This window comes from Enhydra lutris, unplaced genomic scaffold (genome assembly GCF_002288905.1).
Source record: "Enhydra lutris kenyoni isolate GAN:26980312 unplaced genomic scaffold, ASM228890v2 scaffoldscaffold94, whole genome shotgun sequence".
Classification (NCBI taxonomy): Eukaryota; Metazoa; Chordata; class Mammalia; order Carnivora; family Mustelidae; genus Enhydra; species Enhydra lutris.
The window spans coordinates 1,375,352-1,397,759 of record NW_019154178.1 but is presented as its reverse complement, the minus strand read 5'-3'; the positions used below and the strand labels follow the sequence as shown (position 1 = coordinate 1,397,759).

The 22,408-nt window shown below is 63.9% G+C and overlaps 2 protein-coding genes across 8 annotated transcripts; both read right to left on the bottom strand.

Annotated features, from left to right (window-relative positions):
• Window positions 1-3,541: 3,541 nt before the first annotated feature.
• LOC111139056 (RUN and SH3 domain containing 1) lies at window positions 3,542-10,651 on the bottom strand. Of its 7 annotated transcripts, XM_022491176.1 has the most exons (11): window positions 10,597-10,651; window positions 8,535-9,948; window positions 7,903-8,301; window positions 7,123-7,221; window positions 6,905-6,981; window positions 6,636-6,810; window positions 6,453-6,558; window positions 6,238-6,284; window positions 5,199-5,748; window positions 4,808-4,936; window positions 3,542-3,803 (listed from the first exon to the last, which is right to left on the bottom strand). In XM_022491176.1, the coding sequence occupies exons 2-11, from the start codon at window positions 9,862-9,864 to the stop codon at window positions 3,635-3,637; spliced, it is 3,081 nt and encodes a 1,026-aa protein (XP_022346884.1). In that variant the 5' UTR covers window positions 9,865-9,948; window positions 10,597-10,651; the 3' UTR covers window positions 3,542-3,634. The 7 variants fall into 7 exon arrangements, with proteins under 7 accessions (XP_022346884.1, XP_022346883.1, XP_022346885.1 ...); XM_022491175.1 differs by lacking the exon at window positions 10,597-10,651 and having other exon boundaries at window positions 8,535-10,190; XM_022491177.1 differs by lacking the exons at window positions 7,903-8,301; window positions 10,597-10,651 and having other exon boundaries at window positions 8,529-10,190.
• Window positions 10,652-10,906: 255 nt separating this feature from the next.
• LOC111139000 (farnesyl diphosphate synthase) lies at window positions 10,907-18,641 on the bottom strand. The gene is made up of 10 exons (XM_022491072.1): window positions 17,647-18,641; window positions 17,404-17,566; window positions 15,635-15,775; window positions 13,121-13,201; window positions 12,904-13,026; window positions 12,616-12,704; window positions 12,457-12,529; window positions 11,780-11,857; window positions 11,560-11,694; window positions 10,907-11,175 (listed from the first exon to the last, which is right to left on the bottom strand). The coding sequence occupies exons 1-10, from the start codon at window positions 17,826-17,828 to the stop codon at window positions 10,975-10,977; spliced, it is 1,266 nt and encodes a 421-aa protein (XP_022346780.1). The 5' UTR covers window positions 17,829-18,641; the 3' UTR covers window positions 10,907-10,974.
• Window positions 18,642-22,408: the final 3,767 nt, after the last annotated feature.

Genomic DNA, 22,408 nt, shown 5'->3' with positions numbered 1-22,408 from the left:
ACACAAGCCTCCCCGGGCGGCGAGGGAAACCGGCCGCCGAGCGCAGCACGAGTCGCAGCGCGCCCGGACCCCGCGCAGGGGGAGACGCGGGAACTGAAGCCGGAAACATCGGAGAAGAGAGCGCCGGGCTCTGTCGCCAGCCACAGCAACATCTTCCCAGATGTCTCCTGAGGCAAGAGAAACAAAGCGAAAATAAACTCTTGGGACTGCATCAAAATAAGCTTCTGGGGCGCCTGCGTGGCTCAGTGGGTTAAGCCTCTGCCTTCGGCTCAGGTCGTGATCCCGGAGTCCTGGGATCGAGCCCCACGTCGGGCTCTCTGCTCAGCGGGGAGCCTGCTTCCTCCTCTCTCTGCCTGCTTGTGATCTCTGTCACATAAATAAATAAAATCTTATTAAAAAATTTTAAAAGTCAACTGACAGAATAGAAGGTATTTGCAAATGACACATCCAATAAAGGGTTAGTATCCAAAATACATAAAGAACACCAAAAGATAATAATTAAAACTAGCAGAAGACACGAACAGACATTTCAAAGACCTCCAGGTGGCCAACGTGAAAACGCGCTCAGCATCGCTCCGCGTCGGGGAAACGCAAATCAGAACCACGAGGACCGGCCACCTCACACCGGCCGGCATGGCCTAAACCAAAACCGCACGGACCAGCAAGGGCTGGCGAGGCCGCAGGGAGCAGCCCCCGGGCGCCGCTGGTGGGAACGCGGGCGAGCGCAGCTACTGCGGAAAACAGCGTGGAGGTTCCTCAAAAACTCAAAACTAGAATTACCATCGGATCCAGGAATGCCACTATCGGAGACTTACCCAAAGGACAGGGAACCCTCATTCGAAAAGATGCACGCACCCCTGTGTGTTTTATTCTTTTAAGACGTTCTTTTCAAGTGATCTCTACACCCAGTGCGGAGCCTGCACTCGCGCTCTCTGCGCCGCCCGGGTCCCCCGCGCCCTCGTGCGCACCTGCGGCCGCACTCCCAGCAGCTGCACCCGGAGAGCAGGCAAGTGTCCCTGGACAGATGAATGACACACACGACGGAACCCCACTTCGCTGCAAAACAAGAATGAATTCTGGCCGCGTGCAGCAACACGGCCGGAACTGGAGGGTACGACCGTAAGAGACATACATCAAAGATAAATGCCACGATTTTGCCCACATGCGAATTTAAGAAATGAAGGAAATTTAAAAGGAGACAAACCCCAAAACAGACTCTGTTGTGTTAGAAGGGGGGTGGGGAGCGATGGGAGTAAGAGGTGAAGGGGACTTCCCATCATGAGCAGAGTAAGGTACAGAGTTAATGAATCACTGCACCGCACATCAGAAACTAACACAGCTCTGTATGTTAGTTACCTTTGCCGGACTTTCCATTTTTAATCTAGTTTTAAAAAAACAGTTGCCTGGGGCTCCTGGGGGGCTCGATGGGTTAAGCATCTGCCTTCGGCTCAGGTCATGGTCCTGGGATCCTGCTCCCTGGGATTGAGCCCCACATCGGGCTCCTTGCTCAGTAGGGAGCCTGCTTCCCCCTCTGCCTGCTGGCCCCCACTTGTGCTCTCTCTCTGAAAAAATCTTTCTTTTAAAGATTTTATTTATTTGACAGAGAAAGCGAGAGAGCACAAGCAGGCAGCGCAGCAGAGGGAAAGGGAGAAGCAGGCTCCCCACTGAGCAGGGAGCCCGATGTGGGGCTCGATCCCCGAACCCCAGGATCACAACCTGAGCCGAAGGCAGTCACTCAACCAACTGAGCCACCCAGGCGCCCCCAAATAAAATTTAATTTCTTTAAACAGAAAAAAATCAAGAGTTGGCTGCAAGAGCCGGATGTCTGTCGGCTCGGTGAGGACAGGAGGCTCTCGGCCGGGCAGGCGGTGGGCGGCCGCGAGACAGCGCACGGCCCTGCTTCCTAAGTTCTTCGGCCTTGATCCCGTAAGCGCTGCATCCGCTACTGCTTTTCCAGACAGCACGGACGAGTGACAGCACAGAGCCGTCGCTCTCACACCTGCTCCACTTCCTGACTCCGCAAAGCCTGTGCGGCTCACTGCGTCCGCAAGCCTGAGTGAGATCCGGCAGCCGTGACGACAAACACCACCGGGTCCCAGCGACACTCCAGCACGACTGTTCCGAGTCACCAGGGGACCCCCCCCCCCCGCCCCGTCAGAGCCCGCGTGTGGGGACAGGAGTCAGGCAGGGCAGAGCAGGTCCTGGAAACCAGACGCTGTGACAGCACATGGGAATCACCAGTCCCTGTGCACATCCTACTGTGAGAAACACGGCTCCCCACGCCAAAGTCACATTCACTGTTTTATAATTTCATGAGAAAAATAGAAAAAGAAGAAAGAAAAAGAAAAAGAAAATAGAGAAGCTGCATGACCTTGAGTGCTCTGACTCCTAAGGCTGCAGCTGGCAGCTCCCAGGGGCTGAGTGCCACACGACAGCCGTCATGCCAGAGCGGCCCTGAGGGGTCAGGTCTCCCGAGACGGCCAGCGAGGAGCCCAACTGGGGAAGGGCTGGGGGCAGCAAGAGGCAGCCGGGAACGGCAGCAGGAGTCTGGGAACGGCAGCAACGCGCCAGCCAGCTCCTGAGGACAGCTCCCTGCCCTTCTGTGGCCAGCCTCTTGTCACCTTGACACCCACGCTGGAGGAAACTGTCCAGGGTCCTTCCCCCGTATCCCCCACCTGGTTCTGTCTCCCCGGCCTCCCAAGAGCTCTCCTGCCAGCAGTCAGGGCCAGCACCCCCGGCCCCTCCGAGCTCCACCTGCTGTCCCCGCCGGACTGAGACGCAGCCACTCCCACCTGAACACCGCAGGCCACTTAGTGCGCCTTTGGAAGCCGCGTCACTGCGCGGTGGGGACATCAAAAAGATCACTTGTTACCCTTTAATCCCTCCCAGTGCCTCTGATAGGGTTCTTGGGAGCAGAGGGGCAAGGCCCGCGCCTCCCCGCACCCCCCTACTTCCTCCAGCTCCCGCCCTGTGGGTCTTGCCAAACAAGGCAGGGGAGCCGGCCTCAACAGGGAGGCCTCCGCATCAGCAAGGGCGGGAGGCAGGCCAGGAAGCGGGCCTCCCCCACTCCCCACAGCCCCTGTCCCGACACCCAGTGACGCACACATGTTCTTCTCCCACACTTTATTGGGACAAAGGAGGGGGCAGACCAACACCACAGACCCGACCACGGTGGGGGGGGGGGGTCTGGACTTCAGCACCTGGCACAGCCGGAGCACATAATAAATACAGGCAGGGTGGGCAGCGCGGGCGGGGGGCACCCACACGCAGGAAGAACCTGCCGGTCTCCGGCGGAGGCGCAGGTGGCACTGGCGCGGTCCCCTCACAGAGGAACAGGGCAGCGGGCGCGGTTTCCATCGTGCAGGTGGGAAGGGAGACATTTCCTTGTGCAGGTGGGAAAGAGGAGAGAGACGCAGAGAAACTCCTTTTCACGTTTCCAGGAAGAGCAGAGTTCACCTCACACGTGGCACGAGAGGGAGAGGGAGACTGATGTCCCCCCTGCAGAGCTGGCCGTGGCGGCGGGGGGGGGGGGGGGGGGCTCATTCCGCCGCCACCGGGGTGCACAGGTCAGTGGGCCACGGGCGGTTGGTTCCCGGGGCGCAGGAGGGAGAGGCGGACGGGCCAGGGGCTCGGCCTAGAGGACGAGAGACGTGTACCCCACGGGCACCAGCCCCTCGGCGCCGTCCCGCCCGCAGCGGAGCCAGTCCTCGTCCACCGTGGCAACCACTCGCAGCACCTCCCCGCGCCGGAAGCTGAGCTGCTCCGGTCCCGCGGCCACGTGGTCACAGAGCGCGCGCACCGCCCTGCGGGGAGCCAGGGGGACACCAGCTATCCCTGGGGCGCTTTCCCCACTGCTGGGGCTCATGCATCAGCACGGGGGGGGGGGTGCATGGCTCGATGGGGGGGGGCGCGGCCACTTATCTGACGCCACCCGCACTCACTGGGGCTTCAAATCCACCCCAAGCAACCGGGCGCCTTATCGGAACCCTCCCAGGCAGGGTTCCTGGGGGGCCCCTCAGGGGCAAACACGGCACCTCCCCCCAGGGGCTGCCGGCAAACCGCGCGGCGCCCGCACCACTCCGCCCACCTCCTCTTCCCCTCCCAGGGCCGCATGCTCGCTCTCTGGACCCCAGCCCGGGGTCTGGCACCCGCCCCAGGCCCGCTCTCCACCACGCGCCCCAAGACCCTTCGGAGACACAGGCCGGCACCCCATCCCCCGGCCCGCGCCGCTTCCCCAACCAGCCCTCGGCCCTCCGAGGCCTCCAGCCGCCGCCGCCGCCCTCACGCCCCACGGGACCAGGACACAGTTCCTCACCCGCCACACCCGCACCCGCACCGGGCCTTCCTCGAGACCCCAAGACCCGGCGCCCGAGCAAGCAGTCCTCGGTTCCCGGCGTAGCAGCCACACAGCAACTGCGCATGCGCCCGCCGGAACCCGCCGGAACCCCCGCCCGGAACCCCCCGCGGGGCCGCGGGCTCCAGGAAGCCCCGGGCTCCGGCGTCCGCCCGCCTGTTCCCTCCCCGGCAGCGCGCCAGGCACACGGTACTTGAAAATCGCCGTCCAACGAGGGAAAAATCCAGAAACCCCACTCGGGTGACTGAGAGCGGCCCCCAGAAGCCAGAGCCAAAGCAGGGGCGGCACCCGGCTCCCCCGGGGACAAACGGCGTGTCCGCTCCTGGGGGGCATGCGGACCCGGTGTGCCACCAGCCGAGCCTCCATCCCGCCCGCTTCACGCTCCGGCCCCGGCGTCTGCAGAGCAGGGGACAGGCACGGGGACAAGAGCGTCACGCACCCCCCCGCCCCCACCTGTGGGTCTGCACGACGCTGGCAGCCGAGGCCTCGAGCTCCTCGGGAGGCGACAGCGGCTCGGGAGGTGCGCCCCGCTTCACCAGAGCCAACACGCTCACGGTCGGGGGCAGCCAGCTGGACGGTCTCCTGGGGGTGAGGACACGGGGTCACAGAGGTCACCGGCCTTCAGCAAAGGCCCCAAGAACCCAGGACTTCGATGGTGGGAAGAGCTCAGGAGGGGGCCCCTTCGGGGTTCTTAGGGAGGTGACAACCCCAGACACCAGGAGGGCCGGAGCACAGGTCAAGCGCAGTTCTCGGCTTTGACGGCCCAGTGGGGAGCCGACGCCCGCGGAGCTCCCAGCCGGGCCAAGGGGAGACCCAGGCTCTGAGGGGACCCCCACCCCAATACCTGGACTTCATGGGTCCTCCGTCCGTTTCCGCCAGGCCCCCGGGCACGCCGAACAGCCTCCCCAGCCACAGGCCTCGGCCGGGCGCCGTGTCCTCCGTGGGCACTGGCCTCGCCTGCGGGCCTCCGGCCGCCGGCCCAGGACGCCACGACCTCCACCGGGGCAGAGGGAAGCCCTCGCTGCCCCCCGAGGCGTAGACGCGAGAGGCCTGGGTCAGCTGCTTCCACCAGCTGCCTGGTGCGGGGGCACCGGCGGGAGCCCGAGGGCCCGGAGGCGTGTCCCCCGCGGCCCCCCGAAGGCTCTGGGCCAGCCGTCCCCCCCAGTGCAGCACGGCGTGCACCGTCTGCTGCAGGGCCGGGGGCGAGCCGGGCCCGGTGGCGGCCGGGGGCGGGCCCAGGGGCAGGTGGTGGTGGTGCTCAAAGAGCAGGTCCAGGTGGAAGGTGAGCACCGAGAGCGGCTGCAGCAGGAGCAGCAGCTCCGTGGACAGGGCGGGGCAACTGCCCCGAGCCAAGGACAAGAATCCGGTGGGCAGGTACAGGAGGGACAGTAGGCCTGGGGAGGAGCAGGCCGCCGTCAGCCCCCCAGCCTCCGTCTACGCTGGGAGCTGCGGGGGCGGAGCCCGCGACCCGCAGAACCAGGGGTGACACTGCATGCAAAAAGTCGGGGGGCCGGGAGCAACAGTGTGGGGGTGCACTGGCCTGGAGCCTCACCCAACAAGGCCCCAAGGCTGAGCGAGCATGCCCGAGGAGTTGGGGGAGGGCAGCCCAAGGATACCCTGGGGCGGGCAGGCATGTGAGGCAGGGGCGGGAGGCAGGGGAAGGAAGAAGAGGCGGGTGGACGGACTCCGGGCTCCGGAAGTTCCCGGGAGGATCTGGGTCTTCCCCGCCGTGGGGCAGTGCGATGCACTGGACGTGGGAGGCACCGAGGAACAGAGGTGGAGCCGGGGACCAGGGTCCCTCCGGCATCACTGGGACCCGCAGCAGAGCCAGCTCTCTGGCTCCCTCCCCGCCTGCCACCCCGCCCTGCCCGTAGGCGTCTGACCTGCATCTTCCTGGAGGCTGGAAAACCACAGCTCCAACTGCTTAGTGCTGGGGACGAAGGAGAGCCAGGGCTCAGGGCGGCGCAGCGCCCCTGCCCCACTGTGCGGGGGATGAGGAACTTCGAAGAGCGACAAGGCCCCAGCGCCGCGTCCCTCCCGCCCGGGACACCCGTGTAGTCCGGGCCGTGGGAGGGGCGCCAGGAAAGCGGCCACTCACTTGAGGAGGCCCAGGATGAAGGCGTGAAAACGGCTGCGGCTGCTGCTCAGCGGGGCCAGGCGGCTGACCTGGCCGTACAGGGACCCCAGCGCACGGCTGCTGGCGCCTGCGGACACCGCGCGGTGAGCCGGGTCCGGCCCAGCCCCGCCCCCGCCCGGCCCACCGCCCGCGCCCCGCGACCACCTGGCTTCACCGACGCCTCGACCACGCTCCAGGGGCTGCTCCTGCGCTGCCCGGTGATGAGGTCCTTCCGGAAGGGCTTCAGCCCGTCGGCCACCAGGGCGTGCAGGGCCGGACAGAGGGTGGTCAGCACCAGGTGACCCACGTCCGGGCTCAGCCGGCTATCCCCCAACTGGGCCTGGAGGCGGCACAACCGACACGTCCCGGGTGGCTGCGGCCCCCTCCCCGCCGCCCGTTGGTGCGGCCGCAGGGCCTCCCACGGGCACCCTCACCTTCTGAACCAAGTTCCGGGCGGCCCCGAAGTGCGAGATGATCTTGTCCACCGAGGCGCTCACGGCTATCAGGAGCCCTGCGAGGGGCGGGCAGGGAGCGCGCGTCTGTGCGGCGCCCGCGCCCACCCCAGGCCCCCGCAGGCCGACCCGGGGGGCGGAGAACGCGGACCCGCAGCAGCTGCCCCGGAAGCCGGGGTCAAGGAGTCCCGGCGTCCTACCTTTCTTCTGCTCCTGCAGCTGGCCAGTCCCGCTCTGGGCTTCTGCCATCCACCGTCGCTGGGCCCCTGGGGCGCCGGCGAACGACCAGGAACTCCGGGCTGGCGTGAAGGAAGAACGCGGCGACGCTTACGAGGGTGACCCGAGGACGCCGGGTTGGCGCACCGGTCGCCCTAGGGCTCACAGCGCCCCGGGCCGGAAGCGAGCTGGGGCAGGGGATGGGCGGGGCGCCTCGCGCTCGCCGTCCCCTCCCCCTCCCGGGCCGCGCACCCACCTCCGCCCCGTCTGCCCCGGGCCGGACGGCGCGCGCCCCGCCCGCTGGGCCCGTGGAGGGAGGGCAGCTCGGGGAGCACGTGGGGGACCGGGACCAATGGGCAGACAGGCCGGCCGGCGAGAATGGGAGGAGACACGGAGGGAGAGGCGACCCCGGGGTCGGGAGGCTGGGAGGCGCGGGCGTGGGCAAACCCGGGTCCGGCGCCCGCTTCTCCCCCACCCTCCCGAGCGAGGCGGGGACCGAGCCCCACCGCGTCCCCCGCGCCCCCGGCACCGCAAAGGCCCCGGACCGTGCACTTGCTGGCACCCCCTCAGCCCGTGTCCCCCACGCCCGGGCCTCGAGGTCCAAGGCCCTGCCCCACAGCGGATGGCGGGGGCCGGATGCCCGGCCCCGAACCCGCTGGCGGGCGGGGCCGCGCCGCCTTCCCCGAGGACGCTGGGGGCGGGGGTCCGGCGCGGGGGGGGGGGGGGCGGAGCGACCCCCGCGGGCGAGCCCGGGTCCGTCTTACGTAGCCTGGGCGGAGGCGGCGGGCTCCTGGTCCGGCGGGGGGCCTTCGGCGGGCGCGGCGGCGGTGGTAGCGGGGGGGCGGGCACCTGGCAGGGCGGGGGGGCCACGGCGGGGAAGGTGCTGCTTCTGGGAAAGAGCGGGGACAGCAGCAGTGCCAGCTCGGGGCTGGCCAGGCAGGGCAGGACCCCCCGAGCCGGAGGCGAGTGGGCGCCCACGGGGGACAGGCGGACGGGCAGCAGCAGCTTCTGCGGGGGCCTCGGCGCGCCCAGCAGACTCAGCTCGGCGCTAGGCGGGCCGGCGGGAAGCGCCGGGAGCGGGGTCCCCGCCGCGCCCGCGCCCTCCAGCAGGGGGCGCGCGGCGGCCGCGAACCGCGGGGCGGGGGGCGGCGGGGGGAGGCCGGCTGCAGCGGGGATGGGGGGGCGGCGGGGGCGGGGCGGCAGCCAGGCGGGGCGGGCGGAGAAAGAGGGAGCAGAGAGTTAGTGCCGCAGCCCGGCGGGTCCCCCCAGGGCGCCCCTCCCCGAGCTCTCGCTGGCCGCGGCCGGGTGGGGGGGGGCGGGCGGCAAAGACGGAGGGGGCGGGGCCGCAGCCCGGCCCCTCCCCGCCCCGCCGTTCCCGGCCGCCGCTTACCCGCGCGGCCGGCCTGCGCGCCCGGCTCCTCCGGCTCCCGGGCGGCGGGGGCCTCCTGGCCAGCCGCGGGGCTGCCCTCCCTGCCCTCCTCGGGCGGCCGCTCGGCGATGGGCTGCAGCCCCGGACGGTTCTTCCTCCTCCGCGGCGGCACGGGCGGGGGCGGGGGCCGGGGCGGCACCAAGGCCCAGCCGGCCGGGGGGTCCCGGGGCGGCACCGGCGGGGGCGGGGCCCGGCTGCGGGAGCGGAGCTCCTTGAAGGTGGTGACTTCCCGGGGCGGCGCGGGGGAGCCGCCGAGCGAGCCGCTGGGGGGCAGCTCGCTGTCGGGCGAGAAGACGATGAGCCAGTCGCTGCGGTCTTTCTTGACCTGCGGCGCCAGGGGCAGCCCCGGGCCCCGCCTGCGCTTCTGGGCCAGCTCGTGGAAGGACGTGATTGTCCGGTGGGCCGCCGGCTCCTCGCTGACGTCACTCCGCCACCCCGCGTCGGTCCTGGAGCTGCCATCAGTCACTGCCGTGCGGCCTGCCCACCCCGAGTCGAGTTTTGCGGGTCGCGAGTCCCCAGCGGTGCTGCAGCCGGAGTCACTGCTCTCCGCGGCTTTCCAGCCCGCGCCCGGCGTCTCCGTGTCGATCTTCCAAATGGGGTTGATCTTCCAGCTGGGCTCGGTTTTCCCAGCGTCGGCTTTCCCGTCATCATCCGCCTCCGGGAGCTCGGAGGCAGGGAGGTCCAGCTCCCCACCGTCGTCGTCCTCCTCCGGGGCTGGGGAAGGGGGCTCCTGGCAGGTGGTCAGGGCGTTGCAGTTGGAGTCCAAGCCGGGGCCGGGTGGGGAGGAAGCTCCCGAGCAGGAATCGGGCGAGCAGCAGAAGCTGTCCGGAGAGCAGGCTCCGGGGCCGACGGAGCCCAGCGGGGAGCCCTGCTCCAGGGGGACGATGCTGGGCTGAGGGTGGACATCCTCGTCGCCCGGGAGGCCCCGCGAGTACACCGAGATGGGGGACTCGTCGGGACTAAGATCTGAGCAGGAGCTGAGAGAGGAGGAGCAGCCCGGGTCCGAGGGGGAGGCGGCCCCCTCTTCCTCCCGGGCTGGGTCCTGCCGGTTTTCTAAGCCCGGCCCGTGCTCCTGGCAGCATCGGCAGGGCACCGCTGGGCTGTTGGAATTGGCGTCCACCAGGGCCCCGCTGCAGGGCCCCCGGCTCTCCTTGCCGCCGGTGTCCCCGGGGGGAGGGGGTGTGCTCAAGGGCCCCTCCCGCAGCTCCGGACGGCGGGACAGGTGCAAGCCCAGGGAGACGTGCTGGAGGTGGATGTGGTTGAGGTTGCAGAGTAAAGCCCTCTGAGGGGACAGCATCGTGCCGGCGGCGACGGGACGGCCTCTGGAGAATCCGGGAAGTCGGGCCTCTCACCCGCCTACCTGGCAACCGCAGATGCAGATCTGGAAGACGGAGAGTGATGCCCAGCCGGAGAGGACGCGGGCCGCCAGAAGGACACCGAGGTGACGGCCAGCTGCAGCAGGCGTGAAAGGCGCCGGCCGCTTTGGACAATATTTCAATGAGACGCAAACGTCCACACTGCAGTATTTGCAGGTGGAGCCGGAGGGAGCCCCCCGGGACTGGGGCGGGGAGGGTCAGAGAATGCGGCTGCGCTCTGGATCTCCGTGGAGGTGCGGGGGCTTGGAAAAGGATGAGGCCCAGAATGGAGCCCCGGATCCTCTCTGCGGCAGTCTGGCCCTGCACCGCCGCCCCCCCATTTCCCCAGCCTGCCCTTCACTCCCAGGGGAAGGGGCCGAGGCAGGCCCCGCCCAGGTGCCCGTTAATGGGGTGGGGGAGGCGCGGCTGGCTGGCTAATGCAGGCAAGGGGCGGGCGTGGGGACAGAGACCGAGTCCGGTCCGCGGAGGTGGGCCAGCCGACCCCCGCAGCCTCGGTGCCGCTCTGCTCCGACCCCGCGCCTGCCCGTTCTCTCCGCGCTTGTCTCCGTCCCCCGGGCGCCGCCCCACTCCTCGGTGCAATGCTCCTTCTCCCCTCTCCCGCACCCCCGCGGGCCCCGATGCTCCGTCCACACCCACCGCCGAGCCCCCCTCACCAGGTCCTCCTGCAGCCTCCGCAGCTGGGCTCCTCCACGACTCCCAAGGTCCCCGCCGGACCGCACCGACTGGAAGGGGGGCGCTAGGACAACCCGCCGGCGCCGCGCAGCCGCGCCCCTTCACGCACAGGCGGGGCGGGGCCCCGGGCCCAGCCCCCATCGCCTGACGTCGTGTGCGTGTCCCCCACCCAGGCCGACGCGCGGCGTCGGAGGCCTGACGCTGCGGGTGCAGACGGGTCTGCGAAGCCGGGTCCCGGCCGCCCCCCACCCCTGCCCCGGCTGCCAGAAGCAGGCGCAGAAGAACCACAAGAAGCTTCGATGCTTTATTGAGAGCCGCCCCGCCCTGCCCCGCCCTGCCCCGCCCGTGCAGCATCCAGGTCACTTCTTCCTCTTGTAGATCTTGCGCGCCAGCCCCTGGAAGACGGCCTGCGGTAGGGGCGAAGCGCACTGCTCGATGAGGCCCATGAGGCGGGCGTAGCTGTGCTCCTCGTACTGCGCGAACACGGCGGGCAGGTCCAGCTCCTCGTACAGCGCCTTCACCCGGGCCACCTTCTCCGGCTCCTTCTGCCCGTAATTCTCCTGGAAGGGGCGGGAGGCAGGGAAAGGGCTTAGCACCCCCGCAACGCCTCTCATCTGCACATTCGGGCCTCCACCGTCAAGGGCTCTGGAGCGCCTGCGGTCTTGTCCTTTGCGGCCGGCAAACCCTCAGAGAGCAGCTCGGGCCGGTTTCCCGGGCTGCCTAAAAACGCCGGGGGCTGTTGTGTGCAAGGGCGGGGGTGCGGGGTGGGGTGCTGTCTGTCGGCTTATCTGGCCTCTACCCACTGAAGATCCCCATAGCACGTGACAGAAAATGTGTGCTGATGATGCCAGACGTCCCCTGGGGTGCACAGTCGCCGCCCCCCCCTTGAGAATCCTTGCTCTGTCCCTTTCCCGGGAGCTCTGGGGCCGCGGCCGCACGGGAACCTGCAGCAGCTGGCGCTGTCCCGGGGACGCCCGCTGCAGGCACTGAACCACCAGCCAGCTGCATTTGTTGTCCTGGATGTCTGTGCCGATCTTGCCCGTCACACTGGGGTCCCCAAAGAGGTCGAGGTAATCGTCCTGGGCAGGGGGCAGAGGAGGACACGTGAAGAGGCCCCACGGCGGGGCCCTGGGGGCTGCTGTCGCCCAGCCCCTGCCTTCCCACCTGGATCTGAAAGAACTCCCCCATCTGCAGCAGGATCTTCTTGGCACTGGCGTGCTCCTTCTCGCCATCGATGCCCGCCTACGTCGAAAACGCAACCAATGAGCTCAACACCAGGGGGGCCTTCACTTTCCTGCTGCACCTCCCGGGGACCCCCAGTGCGGGCCCCCAGATCCCCTCCCCTCTCTGTTCAGACGGCCCTGGCTTCGGGGCTCTAGGATGTCTTGGTGGTCCGACCTCTAGCGCGCCTCTTCCAGCGAGGCCCTCCAGTGTGTGCCCTCAGACGGGAGGCCGGCGCGTAGCCGGCGCGTCCCCAGCCCGACTCACTCTTCCCGCTCCTGCCTGGATCGAATGGGAACTTGGAGAAGTGAGGCCAGGGCGAGCAGGCCGTCCGCCACGGGCCTTTGCACCTGGTCTTCCGCTCAGTGTGAAATGCCCCCCATTCCGACCAGATGGAGGGTGTAGTGCTCCCCCAAGGCCAGCAGACCCCTCGCATATCCCGGCCTCCGTTGGCCTTCACAAAAATCTTGAGGGGACTCCATCATTGCACAGACCCCCTCAGACCTTCAGTGACTTCCCGGGGTCATAGGCCAGGCAGCAAATTGTCCGAAGTCCTCTGCTTTGTGCCGTCTGTCCAAAAGCCCCCTCGGTAAGTAGCAAGGGGTGAGAGACTCACTCACCATATACATGGAGGCAGCCACAGGGAGGTAGAAGGAGTAGAAAGCGGTCTTGTACTTGACAATAGATTTGTACCTGAGTAGTAGGGGGAGAAGGTCAAGTCCTCAGAAGGAAAACGCGTGGCAGAGCCCTCCCTCACCGCCCAGTTCCCTGTCCCTCACCTCTTCTCAGTGAATCTGCCAAGATCCACGTTGCCCTTGGGGGCTGTGATGAGGTCCAGAGTCTGTCCGATCTCGGTCTGATAGGAGGTCTGAGGAAGAGGGAGATGGCCCGAGCTGGGCTTTCCCTGGGGCCAGGAAACCCTGAACGGCAGCCCACGCCACAGACCGAGACCGCGCTGCCCAGCTCCGCTCCTTTCCAGGCGAACCCAGCGACACCCCGGACCCCGACACCCCGAGGCCGCGCCAGCTGCAGACGGCCTGGCCCAGAGCCCGGGCCTGCGCCCGCACCTGGAGGAAGAGCTCCAGCAGGTTCAGGTAATAGGGCTGCTGACGGCAGCAGAGCTTGAGCAAGCGGTAGACACACGCCTCCAGCAGCAGGGCGTCATTGACGGCGTCCAAACCGATGCCTGGCTGGTGTGGACACGGAGGAAAACAAGCTGTGGGCCCCTGGCCGTGCGGAACAGCTCCGCGCGCCGTGACACCCCCGAGGCCCGGCCCATTCTACCTTCTGATACCAGCAGATCTGCCCCCGCCGGGTGAGGGAGGAATCGATGATGTCGTCGGACACCAGAAAGAAGGCCTGCAGCTGCGAGAAGGCGGACCGGACTCAGCCGCGGGGCTCCTCCCGGCGCGCCTCCGACCCGCTGCGGGGCTGCCGCCGCTGCCCAACGCTGAGCAGGGAAGGGCGGCCGGGCCGGGGAGACCGAGGCCCCCTGTTCTGTGCTGTGGGGCCCAGGGAGATTCTAGGACCTCGCTGTTCGGGCTTCCGAGCAACAACCCGGGAGATGCCTTGCGAGCAGCCCTGGTCGTGGGAGGCACGAGTGTCGTATTCTGCGGGCTTCTCTTGCCAAGAACTTGAGCAACTGCTTAACGCCTCCCCGCAGTGCCTTCCAGGGACTTCTGTGAGGAAAGGAGGCCCGTCCCGTGTCGCCCCCAGGCCCTCCGCTCACACAGGACAAAGCCACACTTCGGGGGACTGACAGGCCAGAGCTGCGGCCTCCCTCGGCCACGTTTGCCCGCGGGTGACCCCTTGAGGAAGGAGGCGCTGATCCGCGCCCGTACCTCTGGCCACACACGGGCTTTCCACGCGGGAGGCGTGTGTCTTTACGGGGTGCTGACCTGGGGCCCCTGCCTCCCCCACCTTTCAACCAAGATGCCCTCCAGAGGGCCTCACTGCACGGCCTCCCTCAGCCCCTCTGCCCCACAGCAGTGGTTCTTAACCCAAATGCACTTCCTCTTTATTAGGGGACCTTTAAAAAAACAAAATACCAGCGCCAGAGTCCCACCCCCGGTCGATTAAGAGAGAAATCAATCCGCAGTATTAGCTGCGGTGAAGGGCCTGTTCCGACGATTAAAGCCTGAAGAACTGAGAACCGCCAAACACGGTACCCTTGATGCGATCTTAGATGCTTAAAAACAAAACAAAAAAACCTAGAACAGACATTTTGGGGAGAGTCAGGAATATGTAAATACGGACTATGCGTTAGACACTATCACCGTTACTGGGGTCTGAACGTGTCCCCCCCAATGCACACGCTGAAACCCTAACCATCAGAGAGGAGCTGCCCAGCCCCTTCCCCACAAGGGGCTGCGGCGGGCAGGGGCTGCTGAGCCAGGAGGGGGCCCCCCAACCACACTGGGGCCTTGGTCTTTGACTTCCAGCTTCCAGAAGTCGACAAAATAAAGCTCTGTTTTTTCTGCACTACCCGGTGTGCAGTCTTTCGCTGGGGCGACCCGAGTGAACTGAGACAGACGTGACCAGGGCACGGTGCTAAGGCGGGCAAATGTCCTCGCTCCTAGGAGGTGACGGCTGAAATAGACTGTAGGACACGAGGCAGGAGGAGAAAGATAAAAGCGGAAATTGTCACAGAAGTCCCCCAAGCGAAAACAACCGCGGACAGCTCAGAGGCGTCCTGGCAGGTGCCGGCACCGCGGCCGTGTGTCACCCCTACCCGCCTCCCGCTACTCCCCGGGGAGCAGCAGGCAGCTCTGACTCAGCTCTGACTTGTGCCGTGTCCTTCTACCAGGTGACCCGCCCTGGCCCCACAGCTCTGCTCCTCTGTTCTACCCAGACCTGCCCGGCCTCCCTACCTTGCCCCGCGGTGTGTATGGGCTCCCTGGTCCCCAGCGCCCGGTCCCGCAGGGATGCCACTGACCCTTTCCCTCCTTGGAGGCAGATCCCGCCTCCCCAGCCCCTTCGCAATTCCAGGCTCCACGGCTCTGACGGGTCCACCCACGCTACCCAGGTGGAGGAGGCAGTGTGGTTGGCCCCAAGCACATCACACCCCCTTGAGGTAGCTGCTCCTTTCCACACGCCAGGTCCCGAGTGCCTTCCCTTCTGAGCCCATTGCCACCCTCCTCGGGGCCTGGCGCCGCTCCTGGAATCCAGGCTCCTGGCCACTAATGAGGCTCTCGGGTTAGGCAAGGAAACTGTACCCTCCTCAGGGGCAACGAGCTGGGTACAGGAGGCAAGGACACATGAGGACTGGAGCCAACCAGAGAGCGAGCGAGCCACACAGGCGCTCATGCCCGCCGGCCGGGCTAGGGTTCACCACCAGCCCGCGGATGCCGCGAGGGAACCTGGGCACAAATGTAGCAATTTTCCAAGCAGTGCTAGAAATCCGGGTTTTTATGCGACCTCTCTTCTTGCTTAAGTTTAGAGCACTTCGTTTTAGGAAACGGCAGGCCGGCGGGCTGCAAGCTTTAGAACTGCCCCTGGAAGAACCATGTCACGCTGACGGCTGTCCTTGCTCAGAGGAAAGAGCGGACGCCTTTATGCCCGGTTCCAAGGCCCCGGCCCACAGCGGGCTCAGTCTGTAGATGAAATGGGCTCCCACGGGCAAAGGAGTCCCCGCGCTTGTTAACCCTTAGAGTGAAGCACGGCTGAATCTGACTACTAATGCCCAGAAACACATGGAGAAATTCGTCTCAAACTCACCCCTCCCCTTCCCCCCAGGACAGCCCCGACCCTGGTAAGACCTCTGCGTCTCCTGCGTCTCCTGCCGTCCCCGCTCCTTACCAGCTCCACACACCAGCCCACGGTCAGGGCCCGCCCGAGGCTCTCGGCGTCCTGCTCGCTGGGCTCCACCAGCTCCCGAAAGGCGGTCAGCACTGTCAAACCGCGGTTGTACTTGCCCCCGGTCACATTGTACTCCAAGACCTGGGGCGAGGGCACAGGAACAAGACAGCAGGTTCCGCAGAGCGCCTACTCTTACGACTTCTCCCAGCCCTCTCCCGCTTCCAACCCAGACTGGATTTTAACCTCCTCAGGCCCCGTTCCTCCTCCCAGAGCCTCTGGAACGGCAGCCTTGGCCGCCATCTCCAAATCCCAGAGCACAGCTGGAAGGGTCACCCCACGCGCGGGCTCTCCCTGCCTGGTCTTCCTCAGGACATTTGTTTCCTTTTAAGCTCAACACGGGGCTTGAACTCACGACCTGAGATCAAGAGTCACACGTTCGCCGGATTGAGCCAGCCAGGCGCCCTGTTCCTCAGTAAGTGGTTAAGGCCCCATGCTGCACATTCGAATCTGCTCCCGAGCCCACGACAGCGCTCAAGTGCACCATACATGCCACTAGAAGGGCCGGCTCGTCCGGACTCTGCTTCCCAGCTTCCAGCCCCACCCCACCTCTCCTAGACCTCCCTGCCACTTCCCCTCCCCACTGTTCAAACCATCAGCAAAGGAAAAGCCTGTCTCACTGGAGGAAAGACAAGGCTCCCAAAGTTGGCCGGAAGTGCACTCAGGAGGGGGAGGGGACCCAGGCCTATCGCCTCCTGCTGGAAGCGCTTTTTGCCTTCTGCTGCCCTGCAGTCCCCCAGCTCCAATGCAATGGCAAAACCTCCCTTCTAATCGTCATCCCAGTGTAGGCAAACCTTCTCCTTGGTTCTCCTCAAATGAAACAGTATTTATAAAAAGAATTACTAGATACCCTAAAAGAATAAAAAATTAGGGGCACCTGGGTGGCTCAGTGGGTTAAACCTCTGCCTTCGGCTCGGGTCATGATCTCAGGGTCCTGGGATCGAGCCCCACATCGGGCTCTCTGCTCAGCGGGGAGCCTGCTTCCCCCTCTCTCTCTGCCTGCCTCTCTGCCTACTTGTGATCTCTCTCTGTCAAATAAATAAATAAAATATTTTAAAAAATAAAAAAAATAAATAAAAAATTAGGCAGCTCAAATATACCAGCCGAACTTCCTGCCCTGGAGCAGAGGTTTCATTTCATTTCTTCTCTTTTTTTGATTACTTATTTACTTTAGTGGGAGGAGCAGAAGGAGAAGGAGACAGAGTCTTAAGCAGACTCCACACGGGAGTGCAGAGCCCAACACAGGGCCTGATCTCATAACCCATGAGTTCATGACCTGACCAGAAAATAAGAGTCGGAAGCTTAACTGACTGAGCCACCCAGGCACCCCAGAGGAGAGTTTCTGGTGATGCTCAGCTTCCCCAGAAGCTCCTCGGGCTGCCTTTTTTCCCGCTCCCGGACAAGTGGCACCTGAGAACTCCTGGACACCTAATTCCCTTTCTCAACAAAATCCAAGACTTAGCAGGCACTCCAGGGGCCTCCATCCCAGAGAACGCAGTCTGGATGGCTCACCTGAACCGCGAGGCAGGGTGGGTGGGCTGTGTAAGGGTCCCTGCTCCTGCCCTGCCCCCTCCAGAAAAGACTGAGTCACTCAGGTAAAAGCCGCCCCTCCTCTCACCCCGGTGTCAAAGATCCCCCAAAAGCCACAGCTGGATCCCACACATCTACAGAGTGAACCTCAGATTAAGTCTCTGAAGTCACCAATCCTTCACCTCCTTGAGCCGGGCAATGGCATCTCCCGTCTCTGGGTGGCCCATGCCATCCTCGGTCAGCACCTTGACAATCTGGGAGAAGTGCTGGATGAAATCCTGCTCTGCTTGGGCGTAAGAGTCCGATTTCTGGTCTCCGTTCATTGTGAGGGAGGAGTAAAGTGCTCTGTGGAGAGAGGAAAGCCAAGTCAGAAACCTGAGCGGCTGCTTCCCTCCCCGAGGCCCCTCACCCCCCACCACACTCACCGAGGCTCCTCTGTCCACGCTTGGCACCAGCAGCGGGCACCATGCCAGGCCCCCAGGACTGGGCACCCACGCACCAGGGAGGGACACCGAAGCAGACCCAGCGACCTCTCCCGGGGCACCCAGCAGGGGGCTGGCAGCAAGAAGACGCCCACAGATCTCAGCCAGCGGGACAGGGGCATCATGGGGGTGGCATAGGGAGGGGGCACCGAGCACTCCCTGCAGGGGCAAGCACCAAAGGCAGATGCGCGGCGGCGGCTCCTCAGGTCATCCCCACCACTCTTTTATCTCTGGGCCCAGAACGCCGCGCTCTCTGCGGAGCTGGGCCTGAGGGCATTTCCAGAGAGAAGGAAATGCAAGGAGCAAAATGCATCTGGTGACCGACAGTCAACGTGTCGCGCTTCACCCAGCGCGCACGTGAAGCAACTCAGTGCCACCTAACCGTCCCCTCCAGCGCCGACTCCTGCAGCGAGCCTCCGGAATCGCCCCCCTCTCGGCTTCCTCCCCCAAGCCCTGGGGCACAGCCGGAGCAGTCCGCACTAGAGCTCCGGAGGACGAGGGCCGGGAGCGCCCGGGCAGCGCCCTGCTTGATGGGGGCCAGCTGAGGCTCTAGGACGCAGGAAGACCCGGGGGCAGCGGCGCCAAGTCTAGAACCCGGGTCCCCCCGGTAGGCGGGGAAAGGACTGTGCAGGCTCGGGGATACCCCAAGAGGAGGAGAACTGCGCCGGAACCGAGGAACCACGGACACGAGGTCCCGGGCTCGGGGACTGGGCGCCCCGAGCCTCACAGGCAGCGCTGGGACCGCTCGGCCAGCCTCGGAGCAACACGGGGCGGCCGGGGAGGCTGAGACCGCACACAGCCGGAAGACCGGCCGGTCGGGCCACCAGCCCCCGACACGGGGGACCTCCTGGACCCCGCGGTACTGCCACGAAAGTGGGGCTGAGGCTCCCACCGCCGCCCCAGTCCCAGCCGGAGACCTCTCTCACCTGCTCCTGAATGCCGCCTTGTGGTCCCGCCCTAGCCGGGAACTAGGTAAAGCCGCTCCGCTCGGCGCGCGGCCCTCTGGGTCCGGTAGTTCCCGAGCTCCCTTCCCTCCCAGACGGAAGGGACGGAAAAACCTCACCAGACTACCATTCCCGGCATGCCGCGGGAGGGACAGGACCACACGATATCTCGCGGGCCGACTGGGCGGAGACGAGCCACGCTGATTGGCTGCCTCCCCTCGTGTGAGTATGATGCCCTCGGCCGGGCAACCAATGGCAGGGCTGCGTCCCGGGCGGAGGAGCCGGCGGGAGGTGGCCGCGAAGGCGGAAGGGAGGGTTCGGTCGGGCTGTGGCCGCCGCCCCCTGCGCTGCTGGGCGGCGGGCAGGGCTGCAGCGGGACCGGCTTCGCCGCGGGCGGACGGGAGAGACGGACGCAGCCCGAAGCCCCATTTCGGAGCGGCTAGGGCCGCAGCTACGGAACATCCGCAGGTGCCGAGCGCAGCCCCGACGGGCGGAACCCAGCGACGGGCAGTCTCGGGAGGAGATGAAGAAAGCGCTGCGAGCGGCCGCCGCGTCTAAAACGACGGAACACGGCGCCTGCCTTCCGCCCAGCTCGTGGCCTCAGGGTCCTGGGATCGAGCCCCGCGTCGGGCTCTCTGCTCAGCGGGGAGCCTGCTTCCCCATGCCTCTCTGCCTGCTTGTGATCCTTGTCAAATAAATAAATAAGATCTATAAATAAATAAATACTTAAGAACAAAATATAACCAATTTGTACATTGAAAACTATAAAACACTGCTGACAAAGACTAAAGAACACCTAAACAAATGGAAAACAGCCGTATTCCTGGAGAAAAGACTTAATATTGTTAAGATGTCACGCAAAGCAATCTACAGATTCAACACAATCCCTGTCAAAATTCCAACGGATTTCTCTGCAGCTATGGAAAGACAATCTGCCAATGCGTATGGGGTTAGAAAGGGACCCTGGATGGCTAAAATAATCTGGATAAACTCACACTTCCCGGTTTCAAAATGTACTACACGACTATGATAATCAAAACAATGTGGTCCTGGCATAAGGATAGACCTATTGACCAAGGAAACAGAATTGAGAGTCCAGAAATAAACTCATACATCTGTGACCAGTAGGTTGGTTTGTTTGTTTTAGGATTTTATTTATTCATTTGAGAGAGAGAGATGGAGCACACAAGCAGGGGGAGAGGCAGAGGGAGAGGGAGAAGCAGGCTCCCGGCTGAGCCAGCCAGGAGCCTGATGTGGGCTGGATCCCAGGCCCTGGAGACAATGACAGGAGCCAGAGGCAGACACCCACCCCTGTGAGCCACCCAGGTGCCGCCACCAATAGGTTTTTTACAGAGGCACCAAATCCACTAAGTGGGGAAAGGACAGTCTCTTCAACAAATGGCACCAGGTAAACCCAACTGTCTTTCCTCAGGCAAAAGAATGAAGTTGGACTCCTACCTCACACCATATGCAAAAATTAACTCAAAATGGATTAAAACCTATATAAAGAAGCTAAAACCATAAAAAATCTTAGAAGAAAACATAGAGATAAGCCTCAGACCTTGTCTTTAATGGTGGGTTTTTTTGCGGGGGGGTTAAGTTGTTTTTTTTTTTTAATTTTTAGGGGCACCTGCCCATTTGTTGAGCGTCTGCCTTCAGCTCGGGTCACGATCCCAGGGTCCCGGGAGCAAGTCGCACATCAGGCTCCCTGCTCAGCGGGGAGCCTGCTGCTCCCTCTCCTGCTCACCTACTTGTGCTCGCTCACTCTCTCTGACAAAATCTTAACAAAAAAAATTTTTAAGTAATCCCTACCACCCAACATGGGGCTCAAACTCACAACCCTGAGATCCAGAGTCACAGGCTTCACCATCTGAGCCAGCCAAGCACCCCTAGTGATGGATTCTTAAATACGACACCAAATCAAAATTGAAAACTTTTGTGCACCAAAGGACACCGTCAAGAGAGTGAAAAGAAAGTGTACAGAATGGGGGGGGAGCACCTGGGTGGCTCAGTGGGTTAAGCATCTGCCTTAGGCTCAGGTCAGGGCGCAGGGACTGAGCCCCTTGAGTTGGCTCAGTCTGCTTCCCCCTCTCTCTGTGCCCTCCCCCCTGCTCAGGCTTGCTCTCTCTGTGTCTCTCTGACAAATAAATAAAGTCTTCTAAAAACTGGGGCGCCTGTGGCTCAGTGGGTTAGGGCCTCTGCCTTCGGCTCAGGTCATGATCCCAGGGTCCTGGGATTAAGCCCCACATTGGGCTCTCTGCTTGGCAGGGAGCCTGCTTCCCCCTCTCTCTCTGCCTGCCTCTCTGTGGGTGTGTACTTATGATCTCTGTCTGCCAAATAGATAAAATCTTTTAAAAAAAAAAGTCTTGCAAAAACAAAAGTGGCATATTTTACCATGATTAAAAACAAAAACAAGGGGCACCTGGGTGGCTCAGTGGGTTAAGCCTCTGCCTTCAGCTCAGGTCATGATCTCGGGGTCCTGGGGTGGAGCCCTGCATCGGCCTCCTTGCTCCTTGGGAGCCTGCTTCCCCTCCTCCCTGCCCCTTCTCTCTGCCTGCCTCTCTGCCTACTTGTGATCTCTCTCTCTCTGTCAAATAAATAAAATCTTGAAAAAAAAAAAAAAACAACTGAAAATCATGTGCTTCCCTGAAGAACTAGAGTGAGGTCCAGAAAACGTCATTACACACAGTAAATTACACGCCAGGGCTCAGCCAGCCACACCCAGAATGGACTTCGAGGGCCTGTAAACCTGCACATCTCCCCTCCGAGAAGCCCGTGGATTCTTCCCCCAGACCCCCCTCTTCCTTCCCTGGCCCTCCTCCGCCAAGGCCACCCTGGGTCAGGGCTCCCCACTTCCCACAGGTGACCACGCGGAGGGGGTGGGGCAGGGTGGGGGACAAACAAACAAAGGATACAGACCCTGAGATGGGCAGAGGAGTGGCGGGAAGCCAAAGCAGTCCAGAGAGAAATGACCCTCCAGGAAGGAGGACGCTGACCTGGTGTGGAGGCTGAGGGCACTGCAGGAGGGAGCCTGGCTCCCGGATATGGGTATCAGGGGCTCGGAGAACACTGGGAGGAGCGCTTCTCGCAGGTCTATTGTCCCCTGCGGTCCATCCGAGGGAGGCAGGTCACCCGAGGCTCACTCTCGGGGTGGTGGTGGGGGAGAAGAGCGACTGAAAGTGGCTGGGAAGGGAGGCTGCTACTAGCATGGGTCCTGCCCGCTCCTCGCCCAGCCGAACTGGAACTCCCCAGCCTCAAATGCGCCGCGAGCTCAAGCCTTGGCTCCACCAGACCTGCTGGGCGAACTTTCAGGAACCCACAGGACCTCTCTGAGCTGGTGTACTTTTAATGAATCAAAGTATAAATGTGCATCTTATCTAATTTATAGAGTTGAGTGAAGGGCCAAAAGTGGCAGACTGGGAGGAAAGTCTGTTTTTATTTTAATATTTCATTTATTTACTTGACAGAGATCACAAGTAGGCAGAAGGAGTGGGAAGCAGGCTCCCCGCTGAGCAGAGAGCCCGATTCAGGGCTCGATCCCAGGACCCTGAGATCATGACATGAGCCGATGGCAGAGGCTTTAACCCACTGAGCCACACAGGCACCCCAGAAAAGTCTTTTTTTTTTAAAGATTTTATTTATTTATTTGACAGAGAGAGAGATCACAAGTAGATAGAGAGGCAGACAGAGAGGGTGGGGGAAGCAGGATCCCTGCTGAGCAGAGAGCCTGATGCGGGGCTCGATCCCAGGGTCCTGGGATC

Bases quoted from the DNA above. Each gene is read 5' to 3' on its own strand.
- LOC111139056 (XM_022491176.1), bottom strand. From the start codon at position 9,864: ATGCTGTCCCCTCAGAGGGCTTTACTCTGCAACCTCAACCACATCCAC. The intron at 6,811-6,904 runs GTGAGGGTGCCC...TGCCGCCTCCAG, and splicing joins CCCGGAACTTGGTTCAGAAG to GCCCAGTTGGGGGATAGCCG. The intron at 6,559-6,635 runs GTGGTCGCGGGG...CGGTGTCCGCAG, and splicing joins CGAGGCGTCGGTGAAGCCAG to GCGCCAGCAGCCGTGCGCTG.
- LOC111139000 (XM_022491072.1), bottom strand. From the start codon at position 17,828: ATGATGCCCCTGTCCCGCTGGCTGAGATCTGTGGGCGTCTTCTTGCTG. The intron at 12,705-12,903 runs GTGCGGGCGCAG...CCTCTTCCTCAG, and splicing joins TGCTGGAGCTCTTCCTCCAG to ACCTCCTATCAGACCGAGAT. The intron at 12,530-12,615 runs GTGAGGGACAGG...CCTACTACTCAG, and splicing joins GGCAGATTCACTGAGAAGAG to GTACAAATCTATTGTCAAGT.